The 22380-nt window shown below is 39.6% G+C and overlaps 1 protein-coding gene across 2 annotated transcripts in view; it reads left to right on the forward strand.

Annotated features, from left to right (window-relative positions):
* Window positions 1-22380, forward strand: part of RHEB (Ras homolog, mTORC1 binding) — a 42622-nt gene that overhangs the window by 12756 nt on the left and 7486 nt on the right. The window contains exons 2-5 of one of the 2 annotated variants that reach the window (XM_076331966.1): window positions 7101-7172; window positions 14688-14755; window positions 17924-18006; window positions 22302-22358. In XM_076331966.1, coding sequence (XP_076188081.1) covers window positions 7101-7172; window positions 14688-14755; window positions 17924-18006; window positions 22302-22358 — 280 coding nt within the window. The remainder of the gene's footprint in view (window positions 1-7100; window positions 7173-14687; window positions 14756-17923; window positions 18007-22301; window positions 22359-22380) is intronic. The other variant, XM_076331967.1, reaches the window with a different exon arrangement.

A 22380-nucleotide genomic window follows, 5' to 3' on the forward strand; every position in this document is an offset into this window, starting at 1 on the left:
GGTACCTAATTAGCTGCTTGAAGTGTGTGCATAGAGAGAGGAGTTGGCTTCTACTCAGCAGTACAACTTGAATTTTACCTCTTGGGGGGGGGGAATCAGTACAAAGTTCAGGCTCTCTCCCTCTAAGTGTGTCATAAACTGAAACATTAGGGTCTGATCTTTAAGCTTAATAAGCTTCCCTTTAGAAGTCTAGTATATCAAGTAGTACTGCCTAACTTTTAGTTTAGGAATACATTTGCTAATTAGGCTAGCATACGTGCCTGATAAGTCAAGTTGCCTTTGAATTTCTACAGCCACCTGAAATGTTTTAGGCATGGTGCTGTGGGGAGGGAGGTGGGAAGGTGCTGCAGAGATGCACAGTTTCTGCAGGAAGTCAGAAGGGAATACAGAGGGTGGTATTTATCTGAGCAAATATTGGTTGACTGTCTCGGATGTGAATGTCTGAATTTCCTTCGTAGTTAGGAGAGCCCAGGATGCAGTTTCCCTGCCCTATTTAAAGCATCTTGGATGCAGCCATCTATGCATGTATACCATGGCCGGGTGAGGTACATGCCACAGAAGTTTTCTGGATTTCTTTAAGCCATGTAATAGCTTTTCCATCTTTGACAACTGATAGTAAACACGTGGAATTAAAATTGGTTTACCTCATTAAAAGGGAAATATCAGGCAAACTGTGTCACACGCTTTTCTGCCAGCAAGGGTAACAAGTGGAGGTAACTGGACTGTGCACTAAAATAACTAAAACAGTTCTTCTGACAATCCTTTGCTGAGGTTACTGACTTAAATGGAGACAAAATGGACACCTGGAAGTGGCAACTAAGCTGTTGCAGCAAAACAGTGGAATTTTTCTGTACATACTTGCCTGGACATCTAATACATTGCAACAAAGTGCAAGTGAGCATTGAGAGGTGAGCACTGCAGCAGGATGGAGCAAGCTTGCTGTTATATATCAGGGAATAAAGCACATGCTCTCTTCTTGCTTTCCTTACAGAAAATATGATCTAGAGAGCATCATTAGGACTTCTTGGTTTGTGTTTTGAAGGCTCATCGCTGCCACCTTGCAAGGGCCTGCAAATATGCTCGTGAGTTTGACCGACTGCTTTGAAATCTGAAGAAAATAAAGGAAGCCATCTGACCTCCTTTCTAAATGACTGCCTCTCAGATTTCTTCTGGCTTGCAGAGGAATACCTTTGATAAACCTCAGGAAGATTGTGCAATGCAGAAGGAAGGGAAACAAGCATGTGTCCTTTTCTCCCCGCAGGCTTGTGTTCTTGGTGTTACAGACTGTCATGTGAACCTCCTCTTCTGCAGCAGGAGTGGTTCTTGCTACAACATCTTGCCTTAGACTGTCAAATATATTTCCCTATATCCTAATATAAAAATAGATCAATCCTAATATAAAAATAGATCAGGAGAAGGCAGGGAACAGTTGTAGCAATAGGATAGAGTGCCACAGAAGTTGAAAAAGAGCTTGTGGTGTTGTGAAATGCTGATCTGCTGTTTGGTTTGTCATGAAGGTCTCTTCTGTTCTTGAGGTCCCTTGCTACCAAAAGATGTCTCATTGAAGTCCTCAGACTTTCTCTCTTACAGGATTATAAGGGCAGATCCTTTAGTCTGTCCTTCAGAAAACTCAGACAGCACTTTGAGAGAGGAGTGCCACCACTCTTTGTGTTGCAAATCAAGCATGAGTATCATATAAGCAAGTGCACCAGTTGAGCTCTGTGTGCCAGCAAGAGTTTTCTCTGTAAGCATCAGAAAATAATGTTTTAATCCTGGTATCACAATGTTGACATCACAAGGAAATCACTACAAAATGGATAAAACTACAGCTCAAAGTAGATGTTTTTAAGTGATAATTCCTCATGATTAAAAGTCTAATAGTAAAATTAAGTTGCATCTGAGTAAAACACAAACTACTCATTGTATCACTGTCTCCAGAGGTTTGGAAACAGAATTCTTTATTGACTCAGATGTATCATTTTTATAGTCATTAGAATGATTCACCGAACTAAATAGCAGTGGACAGCAAAATAGCAACTACATAGCCATAATTAGTACCTGGAGGGAAAAAAAAAATCTTAATTAACCATAGAAAGTTGCTAATGATGAAGCCTGAGATGAATGATGAGCTAGTGATGGATTCTGAGATCATCTGCTATCTTGTGAAAGATTTTTGTTGAAGACTGATGCTATAATTCCCTTTGCTACCCAGTTAAACCTCCATCTGCTCCAAGAAGTTGTTCTGTCCCTTTCTGTGCTCTGAGGACAAATAGATAATCTGCGCTGTGGAGATCGTCGTGTCTCCATTTTGTGCATCTTGGTATTCTGAATTAAAGAAGATAAAGATCCCAACGTTCAAGTTAAATTGAGTGTAACTTTCAGTATGAAAACTTCATTTCTGTGAAGCGTAGTAAGTTGAGCATAGCTGTGCGTGAGATACTGAAAGTTGGGTACGCGGTAAGTCTTCTCTAATTTGATGTGACTGACAGCATTTCATTATGAAGTTTCTTGAACCCTTTTGTGACAAAACCTAGACTAGTTTGTTCTGTAGGTATGACTGAGTAGATCTACGTAGAGACTAACTTAGGTAAGATGCTAGGCTTGTGGTAGGAGTAGATTAGATGCTGCCAGCTGTTAAGTGTTTAATAATTAAGCAAAGTACATAAGCAGATGTTTTAATGGAAAAAGATGGGTTAAAGAAACTATGCATCTAAAATTCTAACAGAACGGAGAATTGCAACTCTTCAGTAGTTGTTGTTCTTGACCTAGTCAAACTGTTTACTGATTGCTTGTGCAGACAATTTTGAGTATTGAGAAATTCTTCCTGTTGAGATAAACTGCACTGTGCTGCCAGTGGCTGTCATCGTGGAGACGCCATGTTAGAGGGCAGCTGCAGAATTGAGCTTGCACAATGCCTTGCTTGTGGAGCTGTTGTTTGACTTGCTCACTGGCCAGTTGCATCATTTCTATCTCCTGGGTTTGGGGGGGAAGTTGGCTGCAGATGAGAATTTCATCTGGGCTTTCCCTCTGCCTATTGCAAGGAGAGTAAGGATGTGGGATGGGCACAGCAGGCAGGTGGTGGTGCACCGAAGAGAGGGCATGGCCTCTTTGGGGAGGCCAGCTGTTCATGAGCCCACCCATGCTCAGTTACTCATCTTCTTGGTAAACTGCCTAGTGTTGTAAAGCTTGAATTCTAAGGATAGATTAAATACCACAGCTCTTGTCCAAGAAGTAAAAACATGAGTAAAAACTCAGTTTGGCAATTGTTTTGCCTTGACAATTGCAATGGCATTTGAAACTGCTGTGCTATGACTGCAGTAGTCAGTGTTTATGGGACGTTCTGCTTTATGTAGTGAGTGGTATTTCTGAGTGAGAACGGAAATAAAACAGCTTTATTTTTTGAAATGGCTTTGTCTGAAGACCTGTTCCTCCTCTGTTTTGAGAGTGGAAAAAACTTTTCTTTACCACTCCCACATAATATCATAAATAACGAATTGTGTATGCAAATTCCCTTTGGGTACTTCTGGACGACTTGAGTAGAGCTTTCTGCCACCTGGGACTTGTATTCTAAACACTTGTAAAACCCATTCCTCCCAACGCTTACCTTCTGTCCTGTTCCTCCAGGGAGAGGGAGAGTCAGTAAACTTGGAGGATTTTACTTACAACTCCTCTGCCATAGAGTATCTGGTGCTTCGAGTTACCATAGCAAGTACAGCTGGAGGAGTCATCCTGTTGCCCTCACCCAGTGTTGCCCTTATTTGATTCATTTATTTCTTTGTCATCATTTTGAGCTCTCTGATTCTGAACAGAGTCAAAAGGTTAAACCATAATCTTCTCCAGTAAGATTCTGCAAATGCTTTTCCATCTTGGAATCACAGGTCTCCATCAATTTAGTGAACCACTTCCAGCAGACTTTGCCTTGCTTCTGCTCATGACACTTCTCCTTTTGGTCTCAACAGATGTTTATTTTCCTAAAACTTGAGGACAGTGGATAAACTAAAAGTACCAGCATGGAGGATGCTACAAAGAAAAGCTTAGCAAACTAAAAAACATTTGGGGTTTGTTCCAAATGAGGGCATGCTAGAACTGAGCCTTTTTTGAGGTATGCACCCTTGAGTAATTAATTAATCAAATCTTTGCTTCTGGTGTTAGGCGCTCTCGTCCTTTTAGGCTGAAGTGTGCTAGTGGTGTATGCACACCTAGACTGCAGTGTCTCCCTGTGTCCTCCTCCCTGCAGTGCTCCAAGATGGAGTTAGCACATCAGTAAATGCAGTTGGGTGCAGTTCCTTGGCCCCTGCCTCACAGACATTATGTTTATGTTGTAATTCTCTCTGATAATGTTGCCTGATCGTTCTGGGGAAAGAGGTGATAGGAGCTAAATTGTCAACTTAATTTTCCTCTCTGTCCATGAGCATAGGTCAAAGGTCTGGAATAAAACCTGTGGGACAAAGTTCAAGCCAAGCTGTTGTTTACATGGTCATGTGTGCTTCTTGGGCATGGGCTGAGACAAGGCAGTGGGGTGTTAATGACTTAGGTTTAAAATTTCTTGTGTCCCCTTTGGAAGCCTTGCTTTAGTGGGATACTGTCTCATGCACTTATCCTAAGGGGGTATGTGGCTGAATCCAAGGCTGGAGAGCTTCTCTGTGGCTCATCTAGGAAAGCAGGCATCCTCTTGTGATCCCAAACACAGCAGTACTGGAAGGCTTGTTACAAAGCTTGGAGGAATTTAGGAGCAGAGTGTTGGAACGCTGGTTTTGTCTGTTTTTGTTTCCTCCTCTTTCACTTTTAGGAGGAAAGCAGTAATTAATACAGCTGGATGTTAAATGCAGCATTTTCTGTTGGCTCCGACTTCTTTTTAGTACTCAGTTTCCAGACTTAGCACAGGCAGACAGTAGTAGTCAAGTCTTTCAGTTAGTTTAGGATCCTTCTTAGGAGGAAAAATGTTCAGTGATGATCTGTGCTTAACTTAGCTGCTCTTATCTTGAAGATATATAACAGCCTAATATAGGAATAGTTAACTTAGTTTTAAAATGGAGTGCTTAATATGCTGGTATTGGCAAAGAGTCTGGAATCATGAACTCCGGGTAGCAACTTCATAAGCTTATAGCTGAAGAAGAAATAGCCTGTAAGTTCATTCACTCTCTAAGTGGTGTCCAAAATACACAGTTTCAGCAAGTTGCTGGGATGCATAGTCTCAGTTCTAAGTCTGTCCTTACTAGGATGATTGCAGATGTGCATGGTTGCTTTCTCCCCCGCCTCTCCTTGCTGGAGCAACAATTTGAAGTGCAATGTTCTCTGTAAACTCATGCACAGTGAGAATGACACCTTTAGTTGCGCTGTTAGATGTATCAGAAAATGGTGTCTAAGAACTTAAAAGGTTGTGTGCTGGTTGGTCTTTTTGGGGTTTGTCTGGGTTTTTTAGCATTGTATCTTGAATAAACTGGCATGATTGATACGAGACAGCAAAGGGATAAGCATGGCAGAGCTGGGCAGTGATGTTAAAATAAACCAAGCAGTGAGTTGATGAAGGTTATGGCTGTTGGAAAATCCTCAAATGGTGATGCTTGTGTAACATTTTCTTTCTTCCTCCTGGAGAAGTAAATCCTGGAAGTGTTGTAGTTAATGAACAAATTGACTGCACGTGTAATTATAAATATTAAGCCGAACTTCCCTGGCATCACTTTCATCTTTGTACTTTGTCTGACTTGCAATCTTTTCAGAATGTCTTTAACAAAATGACTTGCTAAGTATGCTGATAATAATAAAAAGTCAAATATGAACAGGTCAAGAGCCTTGTATGATGAAGCAAGAATGGGGGGGTTGGAAGTGGAAAACTGTTTTTTAGTATCTCCTGAAGGAATGCTTAGGAAAGAACTCTTTCTACAGCAAAGTATAAACATAGCATGGTCTAAGCACTGCAAGTGGGCAGTCTTTATCCAAAGCAATTAATTCTTGAAAATAGTTTTACTATAAACTAGTTCATCCACAGCATTGGTTACGTATGATGTCATTGAAAGGCTTCTACTGAGTAGGATGGTCTTGAGTCTAGATTTTTACTTGAGGTCCTATTTTGTTTGTGCTTCTTGCCAATGAGAAGAGTACAAAGGAGCATGAAGAGTATGCTCATGTCCAAAAGCAGCTAATGCACTTGGCAATCTTTGTAAGAGTGTATTTGTCCAGTAAATGTAATGTGATAGGATCTAGTAGATTCCCAAATGTAGAAGGTGTGCTGTAATGGAAATCGTGTTAAGACTGTGTTGTGTTAAGTCTTCAGCTGCAGAGGTTTAAAGGTGCTTGTTATGGTCAAGGTATGCAATTCACTTTTACCGTCTTGTAAAATCTTTCAAGACTAAATTAGTTTTCATTTTTTTCAATCTGCTACTAAGTGTAACATTTTGCATTACTCTTTATTGGGGGGGTGTATGATCAGATCAGCATAACTGAAATTGGGAATGCTAAGTTGTCTGCAAAAGTAGCAGTTAAATTGCTTTCAAAAGAAAAAATCCAATGATGCCCCCTCAATCACTATGCTTAAAATACAGCATCCACCAGTCTGTAGTAGTGTGGCATCAAGAGGATTAATAGAAGAGGAAAGTATATTGATCTCAAGAATTTTGAGATCATCCTTTTGTCATGGGAAAGATGTCCAATCTCCTAGTCAAACCAAATTTGGCTAATTCTATTCCAGTTCCTAGTTTTCTGTGCAATGACTGAAAATTATTTCTAGTTTTCCTTGCTTCTTGACAGAAAAACCTTCCAAGTGTAACAGTTTGTTAAATTTAGTTTTATGAGGATTGGACACTGCTACTTTTAGATTTGTTCTAAACTGGAGGAGGCGCTTAAATTATGCTATGTTAAAACAAAAGCAGAACGTGTGCCGAGTAGCTCTTGCACTATTTTTTATATGTTCAGGAGACCCAGTTACTAGGAATAGGCACTTAATTTAAAAATAGGTCAGTTGTCATGTATAGATGCTTAAATGAACCATACAAAGCTTGTATTGGCTCTTATAAAAACACTGGTGTATCTGCTAGTAAATGTAAAGTGGTAATAGCCTGAAGACTTGTTTCAATACAAATTATCCTTTCCTTGCTTTACAGGAAAATCTTCACTGACGATTCAGTTTGTGGAAGGACAGTTTGTTGATTCATATGATCCAACCATAGAGAACAGTAAGTAAATAACTGACAAGCTGCTCTTCTGTACCTAACTAACTTTTATTAGCAGCCATTGTGGTTATACGCATTACTTATGTGGGCATTAACATTAAAGCTCATTAATTAACTGTTAAGTTTTAATACTCTTTTAAACCAATGCTTACCAAGCTTACAGTATCGCAGCATGGAAATCACTGTATGCATATTTCTCCAAACAGCTAAACTGTCTTTTAACACTAAATGAAGGAAAACCTAATCAATCTGCCTAAAAGGCATCTCCTTCTTGTATTATATGTGTGTTGTTGGACATCTGCTTCCCCTAATGTAGTCAGAGCACTTCAGATTAAGTATGACATACCTATATGAAAATGTGCCACTATATACAAGTATTCCAAAGTCTCAAATGTCTTATTTGATCAGTATATCCAGATGAACACAAAGCCAGCAATACCAGTCAGGAGCAAATGACTACCTTAGAAGGTAGACATGCTGTGGCCATGATAACATGATAGTCTTCTAAATTACTCGCTTCCAACTGCTTGATAACAAGCGTGGTACACAATCAGCTTGCTGCAAATACTGGGTTACTGACTTCTCAAGTGTCTTTTTTTTTTTCTCTTAGTATTTTTTTTTTAATATTAGTGCCTTTGTGAATAGCTAGCACAGTGGGTAAGTAAGGATACTAATACCAAAAAAGCTGCCAAGAGCAACAAGTCACTTCAGAGGCGAGTTACCCGGTATTTGTTACAATCCAACCACCTCTTTCTGAGCTAGCAGTGGTCATAAAGTACTTGAGCAGCTGAGGTGCTGGGCTGAGTAACTTGATCGTATTGGCTCCCTTTAATTATGTGGCAAATAAAACTTGGATTTCTTGATTGTAACCCTGGAGTTTTTGTATTTTAATGACTTCTGAAATGCAGTGGTAGCACACATTTTTACTGTTTCGAACTCGTGCGGTAGGATGTTAAACCTATGTGATACTCTGGAATTTTGAATGAAGTAATCAGTAGAACACGGTTTCTTTTGGATATATATAGTAATAATTACAAATCAGTAGCTATCAGGATAGTTTACTCAGGATTATTTTATTGCTTAGAACTAAAATTCAAATGCTACTTCTTGAAGAAGCTCTAAATTTGCTTTAGTGAGTTAGGGTGGATAATTTGCCCCTTCACCTGAATGATCTGTTAGTCCTTATACAGATGGTCATTAATTCAAAACAAACCTTATTTATAATTCTAACAAAGTAAAAAGGGATGATGGAAAGTGTTGATATTAAAGTTACTAACAAAGTATTGGGGATTAAGTTTCTGTATTTTAAATCTTAATATCAGTTGGGACAGGTTATTTTTCACTGTGCTATATAAATGCAAAGAGTTTAAAGTAATCTTTTAGTTTTATGCAGGTATATGGGAGTGAATAAAGCTTGAGAGGCATGGGGTCAAAGTCTCTCCAAAATGCTGAGTCTGTATCTTGTTTTAGGATTTTGACACCTTGGTACAAGGTTGGCTTGTTTCATCCTTTACAAGCTCTTGTCGTCCACAGAAACCTATTGTCTGTAACTGCTGTTAGTAACTCTGTAGTTGTATGTATCGCACTGGTAGCATTTCTTAACTACATGAAAATACACTCTGGATGAATTCTGCGCTTACTTAACTCTTGTAGTCTGCACTGCTTGCATGATCTGCACTCTAAACATTGAGCATGTCATGGCCATGAAAACTTTGTTGGGCAGAGGCATCTTGAAAAGGCTTAACTTTTAACTTGATTTCTTATTTGTTTGGAAAATAAACAGCATTATTCATTTGGTGAAAGTCTTGTGATCTGCGGCATGGCTGGAGGAATTTGCTTTCTGAAAGGTGGAGAATTGAAGGGCCCTTCTTTGATCAGAACACGTTGCTGGGAAAGTAAGGGTTGAAAACATAAAAGATGTGCCCTGACATTCAAAACAATAGGAAGTCTGTCCCATTCTTAAGCCCTTGTGCTGGTTTTGGCTCAGATAGAGTTAATTTTCTTCACAGAAGCTAGTATGGGGCTATGTTTTGGGTTTGTGCTGAAAACAGTGTTGATAATACAGAGATGTTTTCGTTATTGCTGAGCAGTGCTGACACAGAGTCAAGGCCTTTTCTGCCTCTCACCCCACCCACGAGCAGGCTGGGGGTGCACAAGAAGCTGGGGGGGGACACAGCCGGGACAGCTGACCCCAACTGACCACAGGGATATTCCACACCATATGACGTCATGCTCAGCATATAAAGCTGGGGGAAGAAGAAGGAAGGGGGGACATTTGGAGAGATGGTGTTTGTCTTCCCAAGTAACCGTTACGCGTAATGGAGCCCTGCTGTCCTGGGGATGGCTGAACACCTGCCTGCCCATGGGAAGGAGTGAATGAATTCCTTGTTTTGCTTTGCTTGTGTGTGTGGTTTTTCCTTTACCTATTAAACTGTCTTTATCTCAACCCACAGGTTTTCTCACTTTTACCCTTCCAGTTCTCTCCCCTATCCCACCAGGGGGGAGTGAGTGAGCGGCTGTGTGGTACTTAGCTGCTGGCTGGTGTTAAACCATGACAGCCCTGTAAGACCTGATAGAGAGAATGTTTTAAAATGTTTCTGTGAAAAACGGAAGAGAGAACACTTTCAAACTTACCACTAAAATTTAAAATATATTGAAGGTATCTTTTTTTTAAGACAGACATGTGAAACTAGTTTTGATGGGATTAGTATAAAATCATTCTTTTGACTTAAGTTCTTAATCTTTTTAAAATGCTTTTTAATAGAAATCTCTGATCAGCCCAGTCTTTTGACATTCCCAGCTGTATGTTTCTGATTCTGTGCAGGGTCATAAGACACAAAGTATGTAATCAACTCTTTTATTGTTTTCCTAGTTTGTAATTTCAAATCTGGTTGACCATGCTGGCAAAAGGGGTTGAGAAGTCCAGATTCCTGTACTAGGGGTGGTATTGGAGAATGTTGCATTTTTCCAGTGCTTTATAGCAGATTATAAAACCTCTTCAGTTTCATTTAGTGACTGGGTCTACTTTAGCATCACAAAACTTGGAAATGAAAAAAATACAGGCTAAAGAATAGTCTGGCCTATGTGATTTCTGTTTTGTCTCCAGAAAATTATTACTGATAATTTATTACAGTATTCTACCAGTGCTGATGAAAGGGTAGAAAGCTGTAGTACTGCTGGTAGCTTAATCTTTATAATTTTTGTCTTCAAATAATAAAACTTTCACAAAAAATTGAGTTTAAAGCTAAATTGTATAGAAGGCAAGCTATAGTTAAGCTCTTACAGGAACAAGTTGCATAGCATATAAGCCTTGAACAATAGGAATAAGACCTAATATTCTAGTAGTTTCATTTTTCCAGTGTAAAAATCTGTATCTTCTTTGGAAGTGGTAAAGGGAAAATAAGCTGCATGAGGTTTCACTTAGTGTTTGTTAACAAAGCCAGCACAACTTCATTGCTGCTTTCCACCCTTTCCTTTGCTTGTATTACATTAGAACCAGAAGAGCTAATTTATTTAAGTACACAAGCATGTTGAATTTAGTTGCTTCTACTAAATGTGTATCAGGAAGAGTAACTTGTAGCATTTTGTGGCAGCAGCGGAGGTGAGAGTTAATTGCGTAGCAAAATAGAATTTCCCTTTCTGAATGTCCCAACAGGAGTGACACCACGATGCGTGGCTAGTCTTGAGACAGACAGGTTGAGAAACTAGTGGAACGATTACAGGAGTGTTGGAAAGAGAAGGAAGATCCTTGCTGAGCATGAGTGTGTGAGGGGAGTCTGTGTGGACACTGAGCTGAATGGGGCTCTGAAGGCAGATTAGCTCAGATGAGCTATGACCATAACAATTTAAAACTCAAAAATTTTACTGGAATAAAAACTAGAATCTTAATTTGGAACTCAAAGCAAATAGGTCAGAAGGAATAGATAATGAAGATGTGTACATAACTCCCCCCACCCCCATCTTTGCAGGGATGTCTTTGGTTATCATTAATTCAGTGATTTTTGTGTTGCAGAAAAGCTGAGTTGACTGCCCAAGTCTCAAAAATGTTTCCTCCAGCTCCTCTGAGGCCTGCCTGGCTGCTTTCTGTTTTTCCTTGCAGTTTTGGAGAGGCTTCTAGCACTGTGCCACGCTCTGTGTCTTCCTTTCTCCTCTAGACTGGCTCAGTAGCTCCCTAAGGGAAGGATCAGTCTTCTCCCAAGGGCTTCCTACCTCCATCCCATGTTTTTTAATACAATTGTGAGTAGAAGCGTATTAGAAAGGGGGAGGGGGCTGGAGGCACCCTAGTAGTTGTGGAGAGGAGATACCTATAGGTTTAGATGGGTCTGCTAGAAGCATCTTTAAGGCTAAACTTGTTCCATGCATGTCATGGCAGCTGCACTGGAAGGGTGAAGTATGCTTCTTCCCAGGAGCTGCTGCTGAGCAGCCTTCTCAAGGGGTGGAAATGAGGCTTCTGAGAAAAATTAAAAATAGCTCTGTTGCATTACACATCTCAGTGTTGTAAAAGATGTCCTGGCAGATTAGTGATAGGCATTGACTTTGGAATGAAAAGAAGTAGAAAGGGATGCAGAAGGTAGTAGTAACCAAGGAACCCTTACAAGGTGGTTAGATTTAGCTACCAGCCAGTAGCTCTGTGGGAATAATGTTACACCACTCTCGTACCTTTACTCAGTGGCACTATTGATCTGAAAGTCTGCATTCATATGCCTGGTGCTGATTTCTTATCATAATGTCTTGTTTTCACAGCAGCTGTCTTTTGAGTTGCATATGGAAATCATTTCATTCATGTTAGTCTAATTGAAATATACTTGATCTTAGGGTAACGATGATCAGCAGCTGATGGAGTTGCTGCATAAGTTACACTTCTGCTGAACTGTAGCAGCATTCAGGGCCGCGCTCCGCCTGTAATTTTACCAGGACTTTATCTGAGAGCAAAATGGCTTTAGTTCTTCGCAATGTAGCCATTGACTGCAGCACCCTGAACTGTACGTATAGCTCTTTTTGGTGCTGTGCTGTTCACTGCAGCACCAAATTCTCCAAATTTCAGCAGTGCATCAGAACTAGAAACAATTGTAGGTGAAGGTGTGGATGGCAGCTTTCTTCATATAGCTACACTCCAGTTATGCGTTGCAAGCTGTAAGCATGTCCTGTTCTGAGATCTGTGTGCTTCGTGGAGCTACAACAGGCTTTATCCACGCTTCAGCTGATGAGCAGCGTTTCGCAGATGCTCACGTTATGACTAGGACTGCAGGGATTGTTCAGGTCTGCTGAAATCTGTCCTTGGCATACCAGGAAGAGCCATACTATGCCGTGATCATATTATCGGTTGTTTGCCTTGCTCATGGGCACAGCAGAAGGCAGCGTGTCCCAGGATGGTAGGTGATGGAATTGGAAGTAAAGACTTCCTCTAGATCAAGGGGACCTGTGGATCACTAATTACGTTTAATACAGTTGCAGGTTTTTCCCAAGATGAAATTCTTACCAGGAATATTTTTAAAAAGCTTCAGCAAACAAATGGGTGTCATTAATTTTGTCTGCATCAAAGCAGATTTGTGTTCATGCAGTGGGCTGTTCTAGTGCTACAAGCCTCTGCACTGAACTAACAGTTCTCCTCACCCAGTCTGTGGTGACTCCTCCACTGTTTCCCTTCCCCTGGCTCTGTCACACTCTGCTTCCAGTACCGATGATGGTGATGTCTTTGCTGGGTCTATTCTAGGCTTCTAGAATAGTCTGAAAAAGCTGCCATCTGTCTCTGTCCCTTTTTAAATATTAACTTTGAGGCTCTTGAAGCTACTTTGATTGCAGAGTGCTTTGATGTGTATGTGAAGTGTCAAGAGACTAGAGACTGTTACTTTTAATATACCTGTTGATGCAGTACCTCTCCAGATGAGTCTGTTTTCCCTCTGATTTGAAGCAGTGATACCGTATATAGCAACGCTGCGTGTTAACATCTGTTCAAACAAACGGTTGCTTCTGTCCTCACCACAGTATTCATCCAAGGCAAAAAGCTGTTGTGGATTCTTGCTTCATAACCCTAAAATTTTGTGCAGCGATGACAACAGTGTCCAGACAGTGACTTGATAGCAGCTCGCATGCCCATGTGCTAAAGCAGCTTTCTTAGGGGATAGACAGGGTAAGGTAGGAGCGCTCTCTTTGAGGCTCCATTTCAAATTGCACTTGGCAGTATCGTAATGGAAACTGCAGGTACGCTTTACACTGTTTATTTAGACACTCTGCATTAGTTTGGCTTTGCTGTTTGAATTACTCCTTTTTTTTAAAAAAGGGTGCTTTGATTTACTAGGTGGGCTGAAACCTCTGGTTTCAGATATTTCAGCCCACTTACTCAAGATAACACTCACGTTGTGGAGACTTGACAGGGCAATGAGCATTGGCGGGGAGGAGGAAAGTTGGCGAACTTCAGCTTCTGGGAGACCCTGTACAAAACCCAGAAGGCATTGGCAGGAGACTGCACAGCAGGATCGAGAACATTCAACTTCGCAGCTTCGGGAAGCTGTTGGACAATTTAGAGGCTGACGAAGAGGTCACCGCAGTGTTAGCTATTTCCCTGCTCATCACTGCAATGAAAGATGAAGCTTCTTAGGACTGTTAGTATCTGGGAAAACCACCTCAACCAGAGGACAACACAAACTTTACTCAGTATATCAGTACTGTCCGGTAATTGTGTCGTGAGTGCAACACTAAGGCCAAAGTTGAAGCTCCGAAGGCAGGTTTGTGTGCTCTGGTTGGTACATGTAGTGCTCGGTAGTACATTATTCCTACAAGAGCTGTGACACTGTTTGCTTTTGCAGTTGCATAATACAAACACTGAGTAAGATTTCTCAGCTCACAGTGCGTTGGCATTTCATGAATCTGAGGAAGAGAAGGAATGCTCATCGCTTTCAGGGACTGAATGTACTTCCTGACTGAGGACTAGATAGGCTGGTAGCAACATGGTGAGCTTCTAGCTAAATTCTCGTTATGTAGGCTTAGTATATTTGTAAGTTAGGCTGTGTGTGGTTTAGCCCGCAAAGAATTTTTTTTAATCCAGATCATTTACCTCATGGTATTTACATTTAGGAAATTGATTTTGCTAAACTGCTTGAAAACTGAGGAGAATATCCTATAATAAGTTCAAAGTTAGCTTTGATGCTAATTGTATTTAAGTGTCTCGTATTACCACAAATTATGGTTGCCTCTTAGGCAAGTCTTGGAAGTCTCTTAGAAGGAAAGAGTAAGAAGGCTTTTTACATGCGTTTCTAAGTAAGTAAAGGAGAAACTGCTGCGTCCTATGTGAGAATCTTCTGAAATTTGAAATTTTGAAGTAAATTTCTGAGTTTTGTTGTCTGTAATATGCTAGTTAAGAGTATGCCCACCTGATCTAGCCTTTTACTGCTCCTTTAAAGCCTATAACTGCAGTTCTTTTTCTTAGTGCCTCGGCTGACAATGGCATAGATGAAGTGACTTCTGATCCCTTCCTTGTTTATAATTCTGAAATGTGTATGTATTTCTTATTTGTTCTAGCTTTTACAAAACTGATCACAGTAAATGGCCAAGAATATCATCTTCAGCTGGTTGACACTGCTGGCCAAGTAAGTTATCTTTCTTTCTTTGACTCTTTCTTCAGAGTTAAGACAGGTATTCATACTCCTGTAGAGCTAAGCTGGTAGCAACCATGTGCTCAAAGCTGAAGTTTAACATAAATTATTCTGCCTTGTCATTTAGTCACCAAAGAGCAATGTTTCTGTAGTGTTTCTTTAAACAGTTTTGTTGGGTTTCGGTTTTGGGGGGTTTTTTTGTTCTCCTGTCTATTGAACGTATGCCTAAAAAAGCAAAGAAGGAACTGCCTTAACTCTGATGTACCAAAAGTTCATAAGTAGCTTGCTTGATATGTACGGACTGAACTAGCAGTCTTGCTTTAGATGGAAAATGTCAGTTCAATAAACCATGGAGAAGTTTTTCATGACTTTTTGCTATTTGTGTGCTCCAGCTACACCACTGTGACTTATATCCATGAAATAGTCATGGGGAGTATACAGAAATGCATATAGGTGGTACTTAACAGGCTACCAATAAACTGCTGCAGTTTGTTTACAGTTTTAAGTAAGTGATGATTCATGCACACTTCTGAGCTTCATGTAGTGACGGGGAGCACAGGAGCAGACAGTGAACACGTGTCCTGTGGCATGGGCAGTAGCTTCATAAAGTACAGGTGTTCATTATATAGTGCTGCTTGGCTGAACTTGCAGTGCATGTTCCATGCACAGGAGTGCTCTGTCCTTAGAAAGACTCTATATTAAAAAAAAGGGGGGGGGGGAGAGATCCCAGCCAGAAAACAGACTGTTAAACCCCTGTATTTTTATCTTAAACTTTCTGTTGCTTACATGTTCTTACTTTCTGTGAGTTCTGATACTATACCTTTGGGTTTTTCTATACTTCTTGGGTTTGAGTAGTGTTAAACAATCTTAGTGTTGTAAAATATGCTGCCAGTACTTAAGACTTTAAAGCTGCAGGACACTTGCTCATAGCTGGGACACTATTCAGAAGGGTTGTAACCTTCTAGGTATGTTTGATCGCTTTCTTTGAAGAGAACTACATGACTTAAGAATAACCATGCTGTAATTACATGGTGTCAGCTTGTGGTGCTAATCAGCAACACTATATTCACTTACAATCTGTCAGAGGTGTCTGAAGTGATTAAAAACACAATACTGGTGACACGTGCTAGGGCAAGATTGTTTGATGGGGAATATTCCGCAGAGGAGAGTGGGGTTGAGATGGGCAGGCTGTGAAGTGTGAGCAGCAGAGCAAGCTCCATAGGTTTCACTTTGTGCCAAAGTCTGCTTGCCTTACATCTCCAATTGTAGCGTAGTGATAAAAGTAAAATTTCTCTTTGAGGAAGAAATGGCTGCCTGGGAAGGCAGTGTAACTTTGGTAATAGACCTCTATTGCTGAGGTTTATTTTCAGGGTTGATTTAATGTTGTACAGTATTGTAAAACCAAAATAATTTCTTTCCCAGCCTGTGGTTATTTTCAGATTTGATTCATCCTATGAATGACTTGAACTTTGAGTTCTGGCTCACAGGGTTAGAGGGGAGAGATGATGTTGGATTATAGAAGGTATGGCTTGAACAGATTTCTTTCTCAAGTCTGTCTTGCTTAATGATCCATAGGGAGTCCTTGTGTATACAGCATAGCAAGGATTATATTGTAGATTTGTTATATACTTGAAAACTTGGCTATGACTTGAAAAGTTAGAGCTACGTTGTTTCATCACTTGGCAAAGTTCTTAATTTGATCCGCAAGTTCCAGGAAGCATGGCAGCTTTTCTTCCTTCTCCTAACAAGCTAAATATGAAGTAATTAGAAACAGTTGAGGTTATGGCACTTATTTTTCTTGGTACTCCTTCTGTCCCATGCCTCTTTACCTTTCATGGTTATCTATTCAGATTTACGTAGTTCAGTTAAGCAGGAGTACAGGATCACAGAAGAGGAGCTGGGGCACTCCTGAGAAATTCCGGGTAAAGTCAAACAACTACAGAGTTGCACTTTCACCTGTTTTACATGCAGACTAGCTCAGATCCCTTCTGTATTGACTTTGAGGTTACACGGCCAGCTGAAGTGGCAGTTCGGCATTTCAGCGAAGATGGGGGAGGGCTGCCCTTAGTGTGTAGCAAAAAAGGCAAATAAGGACATCTTTTGTCAAGTGTTATTCTTTCAAACTTTTTTGGCTGCATCTGTGAAGTTGATTTATAAAGGGTTTTTCCTCATTTGCCAGTTACGGAAGTTTGATTCCTTTTGGCTGTCTAGAGTTAAGCTGTGTGATTGCACTGCTCCATCTGTTCAGTCATGACAATGTACAGAGAGGTTATGTGATCTTAAGCTAAAATTAACATCTTAAGAAGCATAAGTTTAAAAATTTGAGAACTTGTACATTAAGAAGTATGGCTCTTGTCAAAATTGAAATGTTTCCTGGGAACATCTATTAGAACGATTTAGATTTTTAACATGGGATTCATAGTATTTGTGTTGCATTTCCTGCAATATGTAAGTCTGTTTCATTTACCTATTTCGTCAGTTCGTTTCCTACAGCGGTCATAAAGTCAGTGATTAAGTTTCTGTTGTTTTGTGGTGTGTGGGTTTCTTTTTTTTTTAATTAAACGCTTGTCATATAATGTAAACATCTAGTTTACATAAACATAAAGCAACTAATAACTCTATTTCTTGCATCTACAGTTGATAAGCATTAGTTAGTTGGTAAGTCACAGTTACTCACTTCCTAAGAGACCCCTTAGGTAATTTAGATGTGATCAGTGTCACTGGAAATTATGAACTGCTAGATCCTGTCGTCAGCTGTTGAAATTAGGAATTTGAAATGTATCGCTAGCAAGATAAGAGGCATAATTGCTAATTAGTGGTAGGACAGAGTACATGTTTTGTACTAATACAAACTGATAATTAAGCAGGATAAGAGGACTGGGAATAGCTTTAGCTGATCCATAGTCTCAGAGGGAATAAACCAAAAAAATATGTAGATTAAATTTTAGAGTACACAGACTGACTCAGCTTTCTCTTAATTTGGTAAAGATTCCACATCTGGCATTATGATGAAAAAAAATGTAATTCTGAAAGTACTACCTATACACAATGGTCCTGCACCTCATGTCTTACAAATAGACCAACTTAACTGCTGGTGATCTGCTAGCATCAAGTTCTGAACTGTGGCAGTAAGTAATTTTAAATGCAATATTCCTTCTACAGGATGAATACTCCATATTTCCTCAGACGTACTCCATAGACATCAATGGCTACATTCTTGTTTATTCAGTCACATCAATAAAAAGGTAATAAAATCTGTTGTGTTCTTCTGGTTCAGATATTAACCAGATATATTCTGGGTTCAGCTCCTACCTCTGCTATATTTTCTTTACATGTGTTTAATTTGTTGAATCTCTATCTCCCTTAGAAGTATAATAGAAATAAAAATTAATGGGTTTTCAGAAATTTCCCCTCAGATCCAAATGTCACAGATACTTTACAGACTAATATGCAAGGTACCATGTAAGAAACGAGACAGTGCTGAACTACATTATTTTGAGATGTAAGTAAAAGTACATAGAATTATTTCAAGAATAAGTAGAGTTCATTGCTCTAGCATCAGATACAAAGGCGGACTTAAATATGAACCAAAAGGGCACTTTCATTTACGTGAAGTACCCAATTAGTTGCTAGATTGGTCCCTCAGCCTTGTAGCTCATTACACTACTGCGATTGCTTTGACTTCCTGGCTTGGATTGTTCTGGTTAACCATCAGAAACTTTCAGATAAATAGCAATGTATCAATATATGACTTTTGGCCTGTAGACTCACTCTTGCCGTGCTGCAGCAAATATGTTACTTGAAAAATTTCCCAGAGTATCTATTTCATCCTCGCTGTTGGCTGCAGTCGGTTCTGTCATGAGGACAGAGTCCGTTGTAGCTGGAGTCATTTACTTGCAAGAAGCATCTCAGCGTTCATAAGGTTTTGTCATCTTCCGTTATTTTGTCCCTTCCATCTGGTCGTCTTGCTTTGTTTAAATGCTGGTCGTTCTTGAATATATCTTAATTTTCTAGTATTGTACAGCATCTTTGTTATGACAGCCACAATAATCCTATTTTTTAAAACTTTTGTTTGTTTGAGTAAAATGATTAAGACCTTAGGCCTTTTACTCTCTCCAAGTAGAAGAGAAGTTGATGCTTCCCTTCTACTTGCAAGGAAGCTGATCAGCTTCTTACAAGTGCTGAAGCATTCCATGTCTTTTCTTCTGAAGCAGACAAAACTGGTCATCTCAAGTGCTCTTTAGCAGGCCATCACAAAATACGGGTAAAACAACTTGCCTGTTGGCTCTTCTGTGCTTCTCAAAGAAAGGATACGGTCTGGCTATAAATTTCTGTTGCTTGCAAGGTCTTTAATGTTGAACAGGTTTTGGCAGTCCATCATTCTTGGTTTTCATCTTTAGTTCTGAAGTAGTGAACGGCAAGCACGTCATGTGGAGGAGATGCAACAGATGTTAGGCTTTCATGTGTATCTAGAGGTACTAAGCTACCTAACTCCTTTTTTTTTAATCAGAGCTTCATTGTTGGTGATGAATAACTTCTATGAAATAGGAGTTAGTCTTCTCAGCCTTAAGTGGACAATCCTCCACTTCTAAAGTGAAGAGAAGAATTTTCATTGAGAAGTGGTACTGTGAGGGCAAAATTGTCTTTGACTAAAATAAGCATAGATCCTTGGAGGCTTCTGCAGCTTGTGCTGTTCCCTGGTTGGCAGCTAAAGGACGTGCTCTTTTTCAGCTACTCCTGTTGTTGCCTCCTGGTGTCTTGAGCTTAGCAGCCCAGATAAAGAAATGAAAATCTGTTTTCTGTGGTAGCATTTCATCAGTTAAAACGGAAACCAAATTATGGTGAACATACTAATAGAACAAGGTATGTTAAGACTGTAGGTAGATAGTATTTTCATCAGTATTTTAGTCTTGATCTGTTTATTCCAAGTTTTTTGTTTCTTCCTTTAAATTTTAAAGCATCAATGATCCTGTCTTGTTCAATTCCTTATGGTCTGTATCAAGACAGTGTTAGGCAATAGGAAAGATCTTCCACAATACTCTGGTAGCTTAGAGGACTTGCCCAGGCAATCAAATTACGGTCACCATCTGTTTTGACTTCTATCAAAGTGTGTATATTGATCTGAGTATTGATCCAGCAGGGTTGAGAGCTTTGACAGCAAACTTAATAGAAATGCCTTTTTAAAATTACTGTCTTCCCTGCTAACCTCCAGTGGGAAGTTTAAATGGGACTTGAGTAAAAGCTAACGCCCTACATTTTTCATATTCCCAGGCTCTCGGCAGCAAGGTTACTGTGGAAGGCTTTTGCTCTAGTTCAGCTTAATTAAATTCCAATTTTGTATCTTGCTAGGTTCCATGGTTTTGTGTAACACATTTATCTGACAGCTAGTAATTTTTTTTGTTGCATTTCACACATTGAGATGTTTGCTGTAACCCTATTTGCTTGTCACAACTGGAAAGGACCTCTTATGGTCTCCAGATCTCTTGCTGTTTCACGATTTGATAATGTTCTTTTTGGATTGGTCAATATTTGTCTTAAACTCTGCCTCTGCTCCTTCTAGCCTTATTAATTTGTAAAGCTTTCTAGAACATTAAATTGATCTGGTCAAGCCAATTTCATTCTTGGCAGTTCTTAGCAACTTGTTTCTGTGTCAGAATTGTGTGTGAATTTAAATAGCACTTCTTTTGGTTTCCACCTTGATCTATTAACAAAGATCAGCTGTTTAGCCTTTTTACTAAAAACAGAGCTTGTGAACTATACTAGATAAGCAGATACACAGAACTGGGAAGTGAAGAGCCTGAGTTGAACAAGAATGCTTTGCAGCATTGTGCACTGGAACCTCAGGTGAAGGCTCGCTGGGGTGCTGTGCCATGCCATGGTATGGCTTTTTCTAGCTGTTCTGGGAACAGCAGGCCTAATAGTGGAAAGGAAACAGTGATTGTATTGTGTTAGTGATTCAGTTATCCTGTGGCTAGTACGCTAGATCTTTCCTGTTGCTTCAGACTGAGAAACAGTTTTGTGGTCTGTAGCAGAATTTTTTTTGTAGTATTTTTATTCCTCTTTCAGTTTGCAGGGTCACCTAGTTCTATATGTAGCAATGCCTCTCAACTTTGTCACAACCAACCTCCATTTAACTCTTATTTTTAAAATAATGCTAAGAATGAAAGTCCGAGATGAGTTCTCAAGACCAGAATTTCACTAATATCTTTTCAGCATAAGCTCTTTGTAACCCTAAATTCCTTTCATTAATTCCACATTTTCATGTAATCTGTAGTATCATACTTGAGTTACTAATAGTAAGTTGTGCCTTTTGTCATGCTTAGGTCACGCTTTTGTTTGCAAAGAACTCATTTTCTTGATAGGATATACTAAAGCTATTAGCTGAACATGGAGAAGTATTGTGTTCTACTCAGTCTCAAAAATTATTGCTGAAGTCAGACAAATTGACGTACTTGACAGAAAATCCTTTTTAAATATGGTAGCGTTTATTGTTCCAAAAGTGAGAAGTTTTAGTGATTCAAATAGCTTGAATAGTGTTTTTAGGCACCAGTTCTTTGAGAGCTCTGAGTTGGAAGTGTGTTTGAGTGCTGCTCTATTTTTAAGAGTTTCAATTCTAATTGAAATGCAGTGCAAGTCAAGACACTGCCTGTAGCTAACAACCTTGGAAGTTGGAAAAGTTTCGGTCACTTTTTTGTGGTATAGTTGTGTGTCTCGTCTGTGAACCTGTGCCTCCTCTTAAAACAAATCTGCATTATGCACTTCATGTACCAGCATTTTTTCCATACTGTAATTAGAGGAGCACAACATCTGCGCTTCAACCCCGTTTATAGCTTGTTCTCAGAAGTACTAAATGTCAAATGCAGTGGATTTTGTTAGTGAGGTTTTTGGCGGCTTGGTATTTCACAGTACTGCTTCTTCTCTCCTGTAATCCAAACGTCACATACGTGGTAGGTGAACAGACAAGTGTTTGAATAACCACTGTTTCTATACCATCTTGCAGATCAATTTACTCACTTTCCACAGAAAATTAGAATTTAGGCTTCTTTTGGCTTTCCCATAAATAAAATTAAATAATTCTATATGAACTAAGTGTTCTTAAAATATAATGTACTCTTTCAAGTCGGAGTGTGCTTAACTAAATACTTTTTCTTTGAAACTGCTTTAATTTGACATGCTCATCCAGAGCTGTTGGACCGTAGCAGTTAAATACCTTGCTGCAGATACAAGCCAGATGGGAGGGGGGAGGGGCTTTTAGTGATCCTGTGTGAGCTGCATCAGTCCTGGGTAATGTTCTTTATTTCTGCAAGTATCATAACCGGGGAGGCTATAATGGTAGGCATAGGCTAGTCTTTGCTGTCTCTAGGACCATTTTGTCTGTTGTACGCAAATCGGTAAGACTTTCGGCATCTTTGTGGTTCTGCCACTATACATAGAGTAAGTTTTAAACACAGCAACCTACATATGCATTTAATTGCTTGTGTATTGGGTATTAAGGATAAACATTGGAGTGCATGTGTGACTTCATCCCTTTATTTTGCAGTTTTGAAGTGATAAAAGTTATCCATGGCAAGTTATTGGATATGGTGGGAAAAGTCCAGTAAGTAGTGACACTTTCATCT

Source organism: Aptenodytes patagonicus, chromosome 2, assembly GCF_965638725.1.
Source record: "Aptenodytes patagonicus chromosome 2, bAptPat1.pri.cur, whole genome shotgun sequence".
NCBI lineage: Eukaryota > Metazoa > Chordata > Aves > Sphenisciformes > Spheniscidae > Aptenodytes > Aptenodytes patagonicus.